The sequence below is a fragment of the Parasteatoda tepidariorum genome, chromosome 6 (genome assembly GCF_043381705.1).
Source record: "Parasteatoda tepidariorum isolate YZ-2023 chromosome 6, CAS_Ptep_4.0, whole genome shotgun sequence".
In the NCBI taxonomy this organism is placed as follows: Eukaryota; Metazoa; Arthropoda; class Arachnida; order Araneae; family Theridiidae; genus Parasteatoda; species Parasteatoda tepidariorum.
The window spans coordinates 30628417-30644857 of record NC_092209.1 but is presented as its reverse complement, the minus strand read 5'-3'; the positions used below and the strand labels follow the sequence as shown (position 1 = coordinate 30644857).

The 16441-nt window shown below is 30.0% G+C and overlaps 1 protein-coding gene across 1 annotated transcript in view; it reads left to right on the top strand.

Annotated features, from left to right (window-relative positions):
* Positions 1–16193, top strand: part of LOC107448630 (degenerin deg-1) — a 21179-nt gene extending 4986 nt beyond the window's left edge. The window contains exons 2-12 of the mRNA XM_016063897.3: positions 452–593; positions 4149–4288; positions 4815–4936; positions 6805–6965; positions 7082–7180; positions 9010–9115; positions 10083–10152; positions 12186–12234; positions 13150–13184; positions 14423–14495; positions 15321–16193. Of these exons, the coding sequence (XP_015919383.1) occupies positions 452–593; positions 4149–4288; positions 4815–4936; positions 6805–6965; positions 7082–7180; positions 9010–9115; positions 10083–10152; positions 12186–12234; positions 13150–13184; positions 14423–14495; positions 15321–15506 (1183 nt within the window). The 3' untranslated portion in view covers positions 15507–16193. The remainder of the gene's footprint in view (positions 1–451; positions 594–4148; positions 4289–4814; positions 4937–6804; positions 6966–7081; positions 7181–9009; positions 9116–10082; positions 10153–12185; positions 12235–13149; positions 13185–14422; positions 14496–15320) is intronic.
* The last annotated feature ends 248 nt before the right edge of the window (positions 16194–16441 follow it).

The following is a 16441-nucleotide window of genomic DNA, read 5'->3' as shown; positions in this document are numbered from 1 at the left end:
TATATATATACTCTTTGCAAATAGAATAGGCCTTCCAAAGATACACGATTTCTTCACTCTCCACACTTTCCCTCTTTCCGCTACCATAGTTTCAACAAATATTGTTCAAATTATGTATAAATAAAAATTATTAAATGTAAACTTATAAAAGTTATTTTATAAGGAAAAAATTTTTGATTAAAAGATAAATTAATAATTGTTTGAGAGCTAGCTATAACCTGATTTTAGAGGTCCTGAACGAATAATACCGGATATGTATGGTAATAACTAAAAAAAAAAAAACTTTTTTTCTCACTAAAATTTTATTTCTTTAGTTCATTTTTATAATGAACTTTCATATCGTCGATCTTTTTTGGAGCAAAAAGTACGCACATACTATTCATGTTTTATAATTCAGAAAATGTTTCGTATATTGTGTATTTATGTATTGATTTTACGCATTTTTATACAGACTGTATCGGAGCAAAATTTGCAATGATTCACGATTCGAATCCAGATGCTCGAAGTTGACAAACGATGCTGAGTATGGTGCTGATTGGTGTGAATGTTTAGGGGGAAGGTGGTGCAAAAATGGTGTTCTGGATGACGTTAAAGTATGTAAACCTTATAAACATATTTACTCAATATGATTGTCTTTTATTTACAGTGTTAACAGTATTCCGTTATATAAAACAGTATATTGTTATAATTAAAAGCATATGACTCGTTATAGTTAACAGTATATTGCCTGTTGTGACATGCATATTGTGTATGTCAGGCAATATATGGATATTTTGGTTTAATTTTTTTTGTATTAAAACAATATACAATTATATTACATTATACTTGCATATACTATACAATTATAACTTGTATTATATAATGTTATAGGATGATAAATTTTATTGATACACTGTTATTCTATTATAACAGTATGGTTAATAAAATTTATTTTAATAAATATTGATTATTTTTTATTAATTAATTTACAAAGAAAATATTTGATTTGAAATATAAATAATTTTTCCAATTCCCCAGTGGTTTTATCATTTACCATTATTCTCTATTCTCGCGTCTATTATAACAATATAGCTGATAAATTTTTTTTAATAAATATTTATTATTTTTATTGATTAATTTACAAAGAAAAAATTTGATTTGAAATGCAAAAAAATTTTCTGCTATTTAAAATTATGTACCGTTAAATGATAGAATGTAAAATTTGGACGAAATCGGTCGCATTTTTTCTGAATTAAAAGCCATATTTTAAGCTTTCATTTCTCAAGAACTATTACATTATTCAATTATTCCAATTACACAGACAAAAAAGAAGTAAAAGTACATACATCTCATAATTCTGGATTTTATTTATCAATATTATATTAAACAATTAAAAATAATAAAAAGCCATTAATAATTATTTTTTGCATCAAATTATCTTTGCAAAGAATTTTTCGATTGTGCGCAGACACTTTTCGATTAACTTAAAAACTTTTGAAGTGCGGTGAAACATGCAAAAAGTGAAATTAACATCAAAGGGCCCAAATCTTGAATCGCTTTTCTGCCTGAAATTTTGGTGTCATAGTTTCGAGATAACGGCTGTCACCTTAACCCTATTTTGATTATCAAAAATTAAAATCCGGCGAAAAAAGGTATGTTTATTTAGATTAAGCACGATTTTGCGCCTGATTAGATTGCTTCAATTTTTTAGTTATTCCTTAAAATTGTTCTAAAAACGAAAAAAAAAAAACTTTATTAAACATAAGACAGATTGCATGAATCTGAAATTTAATGTTCATTATTTCTTTATGAACATGATTTTATACATTTTTTTTTAAAAATTATAAATTAATTATTAAATATTTTTATTTATAAATTTGATATAAAAAATAAATTAATAATTGAAATTAAGTATTTAATTAATAGTTAATTATCAATATGTTAGTTATGAGGGGAAAAATGCAACTAAGTATCCGATGTAAATTAAATAAGCTATCGTTAATACTTTAGTTACAATCTTCATAAACACCAGAATTGCATTGCATTATCAATTGTTTTTTGCTATAATTTAAATAAGAGAATGCCAATTTTCCAAAAGCATTCTTATGCATTGGAAAACCCAGTTCAACATCAACACTTGTTATTTTAGAAAACTTAATATGATAAGAATGAAGTCAGAATTTACAGAAATTGCATAGAAAAGAAATTACAAACAACTTATTCTTAAAATGAAAAATATTATTTAAAATTAATAAATTATTACTGAAAATTATGAATAATACCCTATAAAGGAAAAAAAACACAGATACATTTATCATCTGCATCCAAGGCTTAGCTATCACTAATTAATTGGAATCTATAAGAGAACAGAATCTATAATTAATTAGAACCTTTAACTTTATCAAAGGCTGAACTAAAATAAATTAAATGAATCTTCCAAGCAAAAAATCTTCAATTGCTACTCAATGTTGGAATCTTGGGCATAAGTTCAATTTCGAAAATGCTGGAATTATATCCATCCTATCCTCGCCGGCTCATTTTGATACCATGGATTCTTAATTTATTCATTTGAGTGTTGATTCCCTTGTTAATGACACTAGTTCCTCCCCACCTCCTCCTCTCTGGAAATATATTTTATCCTGATTTTCTTCTTGGCCACTGTGTTTTTTTTTCTCTTGTTCTGTTTTTCATTTTTCCCCTCTTAACTTCAGTGGTTTTTTTAATTTTCAATTCTTACGTTTATTCTTCAATTTCTCGTTGGCAATTTTATGTCTGTTTACAAATAATTTTTGCTTCGAGACATCCAGTCTTGAAAATGGGCACCGATTTTTGATGCGCTCGAAATGTGCCGATTTCCATTTTGTTTAATTTTGAAGCGCATGAAGTTTTACACCAGGGAACAAGGGAGAAATTTGTTTGTGACCGTTTGTTAAAAGGCTATTTTATTACCTATACTCCTCTGAAGGAAATTCTAACTGAACTCTAGTGATCCGCGGAGCTCTACATACCTAAAACTAATCCTCAACGTCAGATAACATATTTAATTTCGACATTAAGAAACGTGTTCCAGTTGCCCAGGCAAATGAAGAATAAGGGCAATCATATTTAAGAATTTAAGTTAATTCATAATTTAATTTTACAAGAAAGCGTTGTTTTCACTGCTTGTTTGGGTTGTTTAGATTGAAAGAGATCTATAATTTGTTTTGCATGTGTAATGTGCCGAAAAGAAAAAAAAATGGACCATCCTGAATAATTTTTGACCTAACGATCGGGTCTTCACGTTCGAGGATTCATATTTAAGTTACGAAATAAAATACAAAAACGCACTTTTTTGGAATAAACAAACTCTTTTTTAGACGGATTCAGATTTTAGATCCTCAAAATCAATCAATTAGATCCTCTTGCCGCAATCTGGGAATTATGATCCCAATAGTTTGGTTAGGAGAACCGTCAAAATTTTAGACCCCTTTATGTTAATCCTATTTTCTTCGCCCTGTCTCGAGAAGTATTAAAACGAATTGAAAAAATTTTTGCACGCAAAAATAAAATTAGACTATTCTAAGGTAATTTCAAGTAAAAAATTACCTAAAGTAAATACTTATTATTTCATTTAATAATAGTCGAAAGAATTTTGAATTGTAGGGTACACAATTTTTAACATCATTTTAAAGAATGAAATTTTACGTGACAAAATATAAAATTTGAGGGAAATCGGTCAATAGTTCCTCAGAAAACGAATTTTAAAGAAGTCATATTTTCCCAATTTGATTTCTCAGGAACAATTTAACCGATTTCTTTCAAAATTTGCTCAAATAGCCCAAACTTGCATTGTTATCAAACACTAAGCTCCAGTAGACTCAAAAGCTCTAGATAGTCGGAAAGTGTTCGAAATTTTGATTGAGAATAAATTTTCTGTAGTAGTACTCTCTATTAACTGTGAACGTAGTGGTTAGAAAACAGTTGAAACTTGCATTATTATCAATTATTAAGTGTAGAAACTTAAGCTCTCTAGCTAGTCGGAAAGTGTTCAATATTTTGAGTTGCAAGATTCTATCCTTCCACACAAGAAAAATGAGTTTGTAAAATTTCTTTTCTGTTTCCTGAGTTTTATTACAATTATTTTAAACCCTATGTGTATCTAATTAGTGTTTCATTTATGATTTTATTAGGTTGTTGATTGGCAACTCTACAGAGAAATTAATATGATGGAGTACAGTGAGTATGAAATGTTGTTACAGGATTTTGAGGAGTTTTTCGATTACTGTACTATTTATCAGGGGAGTGAAGATAAAATTTTCACCAAGTGTGAGTAAGTATGATTATCAACTAATTATATCAGCTAATTATACAAATGGAATTGTAAGCTAAGCTTAGAAACTCATTAGGTAGTATAATTGTGGCTGGATCTAAATATATTTCATATTGCAGCACGTTTATTATATATGCACCAAATTTTATTCTACATATTATTGTACATTTTGGTTACCTACATTTGTTCTACCATAAAAAATGTTCTTTCTCCCACTTCTAAGCGTTCGAACGCTTTGAGAACAGATACCCGTAGTTATCAGTATTACATTTTTAAAATGGTTAAATATATTTCAGGTGTTAAAGTTCCAAATGGTTTTTAACTTATAATGTAAACTAATTACTATTATATGTGTGAATGAGTTATTTTTAAATTTTGAGAAGCTTTAATACTTCTTCATAGCTATTATAAAAATTTTGAAAATTTTTTGAAATGTCTAAAAGAAGTAAAGACTTTGTTAAAAGTCTAGGTAAGGACTTTGCTCATTTTGACAAACTTTTATTAATCATTTAAAATTATTTTGTAGCATGAAAAACTATGAACACGTGCGTTGCCCAGGTGAAGATTCCACAATGGGTACTTGCTGGACTCTTAATACAATAATTGGACAACCAGAGGCAGAACCTCGGAAAGTCCTCTCAAATGCCCGTAAGTTCCTTGAATGACAGTGCGGAAAATTAAAAAGCAAACAACTTAATAACTTTAGATCTAATCAGTGGATTTTCATATATTAAATTAAAATCTTAATCATTGGTAGGATTAATCTTAAATATGCTGAAATATTTGCGCAGACAATATTATGAGTTACAAAAACAGGCACAATACATTTTGTTCCCAATTAATCATACATTTCTCCAGACAGATTTGGATTCTTGCCCTTCAAATTATTATTATTTTTTAACGACAGGCACTGAACTGTCGTTTTTTCTTGGAAGATGTCGGAAGCGTTGCTCATTTAACGTTACTCGGTGGGCATCAGTGAATCTAAGCCACCGAGCCGAATTATTTGATTATATTAAAAAGTTCTTCAGGGCCGCCATTGCCTGGTGAGTAGGTCATTGCGCTCATGTACAAGTGGCCGTAAGTTATATCCCCATCGAGCAAAGACTCCCCGTGTAGCAAATGGTGACTGGTGCACGTTAAATCTGCCAGGTCAAGTCCTCTATGTTCCCATAACAAATCATACCTCTAGGAGTACTGAATTGGAGATTTTTCGTTCTCTGGTTCAGGTCAAAATTACGATCTGAGAATGAATGAATGGATGTATGAATGGGTTCACCCTATAAACCTGCTGTGACATGTGCATGGCTGAAGTCGTATTCCTTTCAATAGATGGCACCACTGAGAAACAAGAAACACACACTCTGCCTTCAATTCGCTCGGTTTCTCCAAGCAGCTCTGCTGATATAGGCAAGTTGCATTGCAACAATAACAAAATGTTCTAGAAGTATTATGGAACGTGCAAAAAGGGAAATTATTAATCAGGAGCACAAACGTTTGACCACTGATTATAAACCATAAGAATAATATTTTCCAGATTGCGGGTAATCCCCATCTTTTGAGGGCAAGCAATTCAAAATCATAAAAATAGGCAGAGAAAGTATGCTTTTGTGTCTAATCAAGTTTATAAAAATATCATTTGCACAAATATTCTAACATATTTAATGTTTGTCCTTCAAACCACCAAGGCTGTATGTTTGTTAGCATTAGAAAATGCAATCATAAGATCATAAGTTATAGAGGTGACAACTTTTTTGTTTTGTACACTGTGCATATACGCCGTAATATAAATTGTTCAAATAGTATATCAAATTAAAAAGTATTTTTTATTTTATAACCGTTGTTGAACTGCCGACCCAATTTTTGGGTTTACGACTACTTATGTTCGAATTCGAAGCCTTGTAATTTATAACTCAATCTAGAGGACAAGAGAATTGGGAGAAATTTGTCTCCGTGGAGGAATTTCTGATGGAACTAACCCGCATTTGCGCTTCATGGAGAGGAAAACCACTAGAGCCTCCCACTGCTAACCTGACTGCAAGGGGCAATGTATCTGTTATTTGCAAAATAACTACATTTTAAAAAACTATGATTGCTATACTTGGTCATTGTATTAAGTTATTTATGCTATTACACGCCAAACAAGCTGCTTAACTTCTTTTTAAAATTATTTCTGGCAAAAAAAATTGCAAACATACTAAAAATGAAGTTTTATGTTTTTATATTTAATGATCTTTAGTTGATCAACTAATTTACGAAACTTAAGTGTAGTTATGCGTGTCTTTTCATTGGTAAAAAGTAAGTGGAAATAAACGTGTGATTATACATTTAACCCGGCGTAGATACCTATAACTCTTTTTGGACAATTTTGAAGGTGCTTGTCGTAACCGTCTAACTAAGATACAAGGGTTCAGCGCGTAACTAAGAAAGTTTTGTCTAAGGTGGACAAATTTGTCATGTCATAAGAGTAAGAAATTAAATTCTGGCATTCATTATAATAAAACATCATTTTATAGGTTTAACTATAGTGGTATTTCCACATGCTGAGGAATATTCAACGGAAATCAAATCTGTCACAGCACAGGTCGCTATTCACAATCCTCGACAGATTGTCAATCCATATACCAATGGATTCCACATGAAGGTCAACACGAGGCAAGACTTTCGACTGAAAAAGGTAATTTTAAAAATTATTTTTTTAACTATTGAGGTCATCATAGCAATACTCAACATTATCACTCATGTATTTGTTACCGCCTTTAAAAGTTAAAAACATATGCTTATGCGTTTCAGGTTGTGAAAAAACTTCTCCCCGCCCCTTACGAGACAAACTGCGTGGATTATGTAGAAAGATGGAAATCAAGAGGAGGACGTGGCCCCACTAACCAAAAAGTAGGAAATTTACGGCATTCCGTTAGCGTTTTCTTAATTATATACTTTTACAATTCTTATCAAAAGGAATAAAACAGTACCATGAGCAAAAATATAAATATTTAATTTGATTAAAAAAAAGTTATTAGAATTTGACAAATCACTGCTGAAGAGAATCACGTGAAAAGCAGTTTGTTCTCGGATGGAACCGAAATGCTGTAGCGTAGGAGGAAGATTATTACCCATTGGAACCCATTATTACCTATTGGAAGATTATTACCATTTATGGCTTGCGCACTTTATTTGGATGTCATCACACTTTTCAACTGTGTTCACGAGTAATAGTAAACAGTGCACATGCGTAGTCATCGCATGCATTGCTATGGCGACCACTGCTGTTTGATAATTTTTTTAGAATTCTTTTTTTCTTTTTATTTTCACCAGCAATCATTCTTAATGTATTTGCATAATAATTTAAAGTATTTTTATATTCTTTTTACTATTAACTTTTAATTACCGTCTTGACGGTGATTTTAATATAAATATGAATAGTGAAGAAGGAGAAGTATATTGTGATGTCTTGAAACACGCATATAGCCGGGATTTGAAAACCAATCCGACGATGAAACAGTTTTTGCAACCCATGATTTGAAATGTTGTGGCGTTTATCAGAGTCAAACCAGAAAAAAAAAAGCATTTGACCAATGGGTAACCAGCGATCGTATTAAAGCAATCACAATATTCTTTTAAAATTTTATTATATTTATTGTGAGGATACCCTATCGATTTCAAGCAATAATCAGATTTATTTTGATGCTTTTAAATTCTCCTATGTGATTCACTTCAGAAATGAACGTCTCATTTTAATATCTTTTTATGCGATTTTAAAATTATTTTTATTTTGAGTAGGATTCTAAACATGTCTTCTAAATATAGTGATTAATGAAGATTGTATATTTCTTTATATCTTATGCTTTCCAGTTTTATGGGAACTTTAAAACCCGTGTTTCTTTCTGTAGAATATGATTAATACTGTTTTCTAATATATTTTTCTGCTATGATGACGGCGCGTTTTTCGTTGTTGTCATTTAATGCAAATGCCTGTTTAAGATTTTTTTTCGCGTATTTAATAGGTTTTTATTAAATTTTTTGCTTTAGGTTAGTATTCTACATATTAAATAGAGGGAATTCTTATGCACAATATATGTTATACATGATGTGATTATTCATCAATAAGATTTTGTGCTTAAGTATGAGTAATACATCTACTCTTCTGTATAATAAACTTACTTTTTTGATTACATTTTTTTACCAATATTTTAAAATTGTGTATTAACCCCTCTCTTCTCATTCCCGTCAAAATAACTCGGTGATATTTCACCCTACATCTGCCACTCCCGTGATTTTTCCGAGATTTAGTGTTCATAAGTAACGTGCCAAAAATATAAAACAATCTATACTTTTTTGTCCGGTATCATTTTTATTTCTCAGTTTATACACCAGATGGCAGTATTGACTATTTGCAAAAAGTATTGTGATTAAAGGTTGTTTATTTTAAACCAGATATAAGCACATATCATTATACCCATCTAAAAATTAACATCATAAATAAAAATGTATGCATACATTGTGCATACACTTAATTTTATACAATTTTCTTGAACAAAATACTAGGCGCTTTATGACCGTCTTCATCAAAATTATGTGACTATGGGGTTAAAAGGAAGTAAATTAGTTATTTTTCGCCCAATTTAGACTTTTTTTTTATCGGGGCATCAAATTGAAAATTTTACCATGAAAATAACACAGCTTTTAGAACAAGATATTGTAAATTTTCTACTATTTCTTAGGAATGCGATGGAGAATGTCAGAAAAACGTCAGCTTGGAGGTATATGGTGGTTGCCTTAGTCAGTATTTCTATGTTCCCGGAAACGAAAGAAGATGTGGGGTAGATGGTAAGTAATGGAGAATAGTTAATGGTCAGAAAAACTAAACTATTTTGTTCTTAACTGTAACTTCGATTATACAATGAATGCAATGAAGAATGTCAGAAAAACGTCAGCTTGGAGGTATATGGTGGTTGCCCTAGTCAGTATTTCTATGTTCCGGTAAACGAAAGAAGATGTAGGGTAGAAGGTAAGTAATGGAGAATAGTTAATGATCAGAAAAGCTAAACTATTTTGTTCTTGACTGTAACTTTGATTACTTATTTCAAACGTAATTAACTTAGATTTCAGCTTTTATTTTAATGAAGTTACCACTCAATTATTCTCACGAGACAAATTCTCATGTTCAAACAATGAAAATAACGTTCAAGTTGCTAGTTTTCGAAGTATGCTTGTCTTAAGGATTCTTAAAATTGATTGGATTGATAAGGATTCTTAAAATGTACATAATATATGGCCTTTATGGAACACTCTCCTTTTATTGCTCTAGCTCATCAGAAAGAGGTCGGAAATTTAATTGACGATATGATGATGGAGGGATATGCTGATGGATGATTCTTTGATGGCAATTTCGTATAAGATGAACCTTGCATTGTCATAAAGTCACAATATTTTAACAGAAGTTTGTGTCGTTTAGTTGGTTTGATCTGATCAGATCGCAAGATACAAATCTGAAATCGTTACAAATCGAAAATCAAATCAATAAAAATGATATAAAAATTAGAATGACATTAATGATTTCAAAATTATTTACAGAACTTTTTGGCGCTTCTAAACTCCGCAACGAATATTCTTAAATTCCAGATCAAACGATTTTTTGATGATACAATTATCAGTACCTAATAATGAATAATTTTAATTTTGTGTTTTGATTATTCTGTATTTGATAAGAAAATTTGAAGAATATGCCTATATCTTTAAATTTTCGAAAAACAGCATTTATTTATAAGTTAAGTATATGGTTCATTATTTACAGTTATTCCAAAGGGTGATGTAATAGCTAAAATTGCAGAATGCCAGAAAAAGCACTGTAATCCAGCATGTTAGTGAGTATATTGTTTAATTGTTCTATAGCGTTTTATTGATAAACAGGAATAAAGTGTTATTTGTAGATGTTACCTTGAAAGAATAAAAAAATAAAACAAATGATTGAGGTAGATTTGAATTATCCAAATAGTTTGTACAATTGTTTGTCTGATTAACGAATGTAGTTTCTCATTTTTATACATCTAAGCTGCCGACCAAAATTTAAGGTTTTTATGTGTGTCATACTAAAACGAATGAACCTAGCTAACTACTAAATACATAAACGAACCTAGCTAATACTAACATACTAAAACGAATGAACCTTCTTGATTTCTCCATTGAAATTCAGATGAATCCATACACTATCATGCATTGCAGCAAAAAGCAAGATTCTGCAGAAATCTTTTCTTACAGAAAAAAGTACTTAAGTGTGCTATGCAAAAAAATGCCTTTGAAAAATCTAAGATAGGTTCGAGTAAGAATTGTATCAATCTCTCACTGTAATGAATTGCTTACAATGAATTCTAGTGTTGCTAATTAAATTGTCATGGAGACGACGATATTAGGAAAAAAACTTGGCATGGAATAAACCTTTATTCCAGCTCATGTAACGAACATGGAGACCATCGTTATTCAACCATCGTTATGACCATCGTTTTTCAAACCAGTTGCAATACGCAAAACCAGCAGCAATGCAAAACAGGGGTGGATGGATTGTGTCCAACGCGTTTTCAGGTCATTAAACTTTCGTTTCTGCAATAACCGCTATCTCAGACATTGGAAAGCAGGTGGTGTGTCCAGTTTGTACTTTTATACGGAGAAAAAACCAATGATTCTTCATCAACCCACCACTGTCCGAGAAATCAATTATTGTAAGAACAAAAGTTTGATAGTCATTGGACAAATCATGTTGGATAGAATCTTAACCCTCTATGCCTTTGAAAATAGAAGTCCGTTAACTGGTTTGAATATAAATACGTGTTTAAGGAGTTCTGCTTTTGCTTTTTATGGAGGGCAGTACACTGCCACAATAAACCTCGTTATGGCGAGGAATTTTTGGACTGCGGATGATATTCGCAAGATTGATTGACCATAAAGATTTCCAGACTTGAATTCAGTACTGAATATTTCTTGACGAACACGTTGCTTCTTTGAGTCTTTTTCCTTGGTACTTACATCAGTTGCAACAAGAGTATTAATTTGAATTTTTTATAATATTCCACAAAAAACTCATTAGTTTTTCCTCGTGATATACTATATATTTTCCAGATATTTCCATTTTAAAGAATTTTTACTTCATTTTCCTTTTTAAATTACAGCATATTTTCTAAACTAAAATACGAAAACCAAAGGGATTTGGTAAGTTTTTGGTAAAACTAACAATTAAATATGGTTTTGAAATATATGACAAAATTTTTTAAAAGTGGTAATTTTATCCTGATACCTTTGAACATTATTCGGTTGAATTTACTTTTTAGTTTTTTTTTTAAATGTGCGCTGATAAGAACTTTCATTTCGAAAACCAAAGCTTCGGGCAAACGATTACCATACGAAAGAAAGAAATATTGAATGAATGGTTTAAATACCTTAAATTTTGGTTTGTAATTCCAGAATTTTTATGTTTCTTGACAGAATTGACAATACCTTACAGTAAGGTAATTTGAACATAATTGTTCCTCATGTAAAGGGTGAGTTTGAGAGATAGTTAAGTATGCCTGAATGAATCTTTTAAAATTACTTTAAATGGGTATTTTTAGATATTTTAATCCATTGCTTATTTCTCTAGGTATTTAAATACTTCCATAATTTTTGAACATCCTGTATAAATGATTTCTAAACTTAACCTTTTTTTGAAACAAATTATTGCCCTTTTTCTTTACATTTCTCTTGCGATGAAATTTGCCCAAGTGCAAGTACTGAAAAAATGCAGTCTGATTCAACTGGTTATGTAGAGTAGTTTCACAATCATTAAGCAATCAAATCAATTAAAAAAAAACAATGAAAAATATCATGAAAATAACTAATCAATCAAAATTTTCAATTTCCTTTGCAGTGATGAACATTATGAAATTGTAAGAGATGTTAGAGACAGACGCAGTCAAGTAAGTTCCATTGTCACAGTCTCAATTTTGTTTTCAGTTCTTATTCGAGAAAGATCAGCAAAAACGTAATAATAAGGAGCAACACCATTGTCGAAAATCTTTGAAAATTGGTCTTCTTTTCAAGCTTACAAAATTTGATAGGATATTCCTTGGAAAATAATTAATTAAAAAAATGAATTAATTTATAAAAGTGAAAGAATATTTGTAATACTAACAAAACGAGACCTTACTGTTAGAATTATCTTATGATTGAATATCCTGCTAAATCTTTAAGGAGATAAATTAAAAAACATAACGAGTTATTGAGTATACCATTTTTAAGTGTTAATAAAAAATCTTCATTTATTATTAACCGCACATAGTCTATTCGTTTTTAGTTATCTTCTTAAAAAAGTCTTACATTTATTTACTTTGTCCAACATTTGTCTTACATTTATTTACTTTGTCTAACATTTGTCTTACATTTACTTACTTTGTCTAACATTTGTCTTACATTTATTTACTTTGTCTAACATTTGCCTTACATTTACTTACTTTGTCTAACATTTGTCTTACATTTATTTACCATTACTTACTTACTTTATTGAAGCTTTGTAGGATATTTTTTATTCTTATTGAAATTTGAAAAAAATTCTATAAAATGTAAAGCATAATAAGTTATAAGCAATTATTTTAAATTATTTATACAAACATGCTTTTAGAATTAATGAATGAAATTCTCAGAAGGAGAAGTAGTTTTATAGTTCTCACTCATGTAAAGTATTGCTCTCATTAAATGTTTGCAGTACATGGCAAGTTTTGAGTTTATAGTAGTTTAGAGTAATTTTTATTAGAGGTAGTGAGAGAAAAATCAGAGTTTTATTAAGTATAATTTATGAAAATTCCACACTAAAATTGCCCTTCATCCCTCTTTAGGCTGACTGTGGCTTTGATGAATTCAAATCTTTTGCGTAAGTATTCTGCTTAATTGCGTTAGACTTCAATGAAAACATTTTATGCATATTTACAGTTTTTTAACACTAGATTGGCTACGGAAGTCATTTTTAATCACTGCTTTTTAATTTCAACTAGAAAAACAATGATGTATATAATGACACAATTTCTTAATATTTTGTGTCTTTTAGTACAACATATAATTTTTTTTCTTGGTAATATTTACTAATAATTTATTGCAAATAATATAAAAAAATATTAAAAATTAATTTAAACAAATTTCTTTATGCATTAGTAAGAGAATACAAAATATTTAATTCTAAATTGACAAAACTATCTCTGAAAGAAGCGCGCTTAAACGCAGCAGAATTTTCAAAAGAAAGAATAAATATAGTAATAAAGAAAACGAAGGAAATAAAAATAAAAATACGACCACCGAAGCCGACGTCTTCAGCCTCGGAAGCCATAAAACAAAACCTTTTCTATTGAGAGAGAGGCCAATTTACTTTGGGCAATATAGGTATATACCAAGTTTCAGTCTTTCTACTGTTAAAGCAACCCTCTAATTCAACAGGAAAAAAGCTTGCTAACGCTCTTAGTTATATCAGTAATTGATTTATTCAAAAAATGTCTAACTTTGTTGATGCAATACTTTTAGAGTTATTAATAGGAGTTATTTCAAAATGAAATTTTATATATATATATATGCTCTCTCTATATATAAGTACTCTCCGTCGACGCGGAGAGTACTTTCACTTATCATGTCTTAATGTTTACGACTCCACCCTGATGTTTTATATCTGGAGGCTTCAGACTAGGAAAACAAACAAACAATGGCCTTAAGCCAGTATAAGTGCATGGTGCGGAGGTCGGGTGTTGAAACGTAGTATGTGCACAACGCCATTTTCGTTTAGGGATCATTAAGGGGGAATCTGAGATCATCGACAATAGACCAACAGTTTAATTTTAAATTTCTAAATTTTTCTCAACTTATTAAAATTTCTTAATTCTATTAAGATCTAAATACATTTTTCAATTATCGCATTTATTATAGATATTTACAAAAAATTAAAAAAATAACTTATTACTTAAGAGTTTGCAAATGTGTCATAAAAATGTGTTACAACTCTAAATAAAAGGAAGTTATATTAATTAAATTGACAGTTGTATTTTGCAAAAAAAAAAAAAAAAAAAAAAAAAAAAAAAAAAAAAAAAAATAAATGGTATGGTACATGAATTTTTTATTTTATTTTAGACAAGATATAGGCATGTTTATATACCTAAATGGAATGGAAACAACGACATATACATATAGTCCCAAATATCAGGTAAAATGTTTCGATTGAATTTCTATGTTACTTTTAATTGCAAATAAACAATAAATTCGTTCAAATGTCCTTACTTAGCTTGTATTTCGTCACAATTCGTTAATTCTAGCTTGCAATTTGTTTTATCTTCAATTCAACTTTTTTTTTATCTTGAAATTTATCTTAATAAACTTGTTTCTCTCTATATTAAAAAATCGCAAAGGCTGCCGCTAATAGATCTGATTAGATCTGCTGTCAGTAATTAGATCTAATTAAAAATTGAAATGTGGAAATTGATACGATTTAGGCAACTTCGAAGGCCGTTCGAAAAAACTAGAATTAGGAGACTCTGAGTACCGTCCATGGTCTAGGGTATTGGGTAACTAGGATATCTAGGGTCTAGGTTATTTTTACCTTTCAGTATTAGCAATGGGGAATGTTAATTTTGTCTTCAAACGACATTACGTTGTGCATACAAATGGTGGATACTTTTGAAAACATTTTTATTTAGCGTTTATCGGTTTGCTGTGCCATCTATTGGTGATTTTTGTAACCAAATTTTAAACATAAAGAGTACATGGAGAAGTAATTTCCTAAGGGGAACGCCGCAAATCACGCTATACTGTCTCCTTCTGTTCATTTTGATAGGTTTTTCTATCGATTGGTAATTTTTGAAACGTGTGAAAGGATGATATTTATACTGTTTATGAAAACTATTTTGAAGCAAATAGAGTTACAGACAATCAGGGACTCAAAAAATCTGCCCTTAGAACATCTATTTTAAAATAAATTCAACAAGTTTAGTGAAATTTCAATGATAATTAAAAGCAATTATCTATATTTTAGAACATCGAAACGTTCAGCTACCTTGGAGGCTATGTTGGAATGTGGCTAGGAATCTCATTGGTAGCAGTATTTGACTTCCTAGAGACAGTCATCATCATGATGAGGTATCCTTTCAGGAAGCTCATGGAATCGAGAGCAAAGAAGGAAAGATTACAACACATCAAAAAGCTCCAGAGAGATTTATAACCACAAGAACTACCAAGAATTTTGTGGTGCACTTGTTCGAAATGCTAAAAAAATGAATAAAATGATATTAAGCATAGCACTAAATATGTATGTTATAGCTATTAGTACTTTAGCGAGTTAAAATGCATAATTAAGAACATACGCAGATAGGAATAGATGGCATTTTAAATGACATAAGTAATTAATATGTCTCTTTTCTTCTAGTTAGATATTAGTATGGAATAGAAAATAAAGATATTATACAAGGCGTAAACTAGTATTTCTTTATAAATAATGGTGTACACGTGTAAATTTCTGTCTATCAGGCAATTTGCAAAAACTTTCACCGAATCGTTTCATTTTGTTACCAATGGGCCGATCAATACTTAAGACAGATTTTGGCATGGGCCGGTGAGAGAAAGGGAATCAGGCGAGAAATGCTCTTTGAAATGCTCTATTTCTTGTTTCCCTAGCAGAAGACGGTGTTAAACTTTATGGCGGGAGGAGTTCTTTTTATATATACACCATATACTATAAATAAATAAATAAATAATTTCATCATTTCATATACAAAGTTCAAATTGTAGTGAAAGCAAGGGAAAAATTACAGAACAATGAAAAAAGGGGGAAAAGAGAAAAATAATAATAAATATAACAAAAAACCCGGAAGAAATAAAACGTATAAAAAGGACAAAAAGTCTTAAAAAATCTGGAAAATAAAAGATATAATCTTTTCATCAGCTCACATGATTATATCCGCTAAAAGAGTGCCTTCTAACATTGCATCAATATAACCAAAGTAAAATATATCAATACAATAGTATGAGAAGCACTTAAATATATATATATATAAGTGCTTCTCATACTATTGTATTGATATATTTTGCTTTGGCTATATTGATACAATATCAGAAAGCTCTCTTCTTTGCGGATATAATCGTGCGGGCTGATGAAAA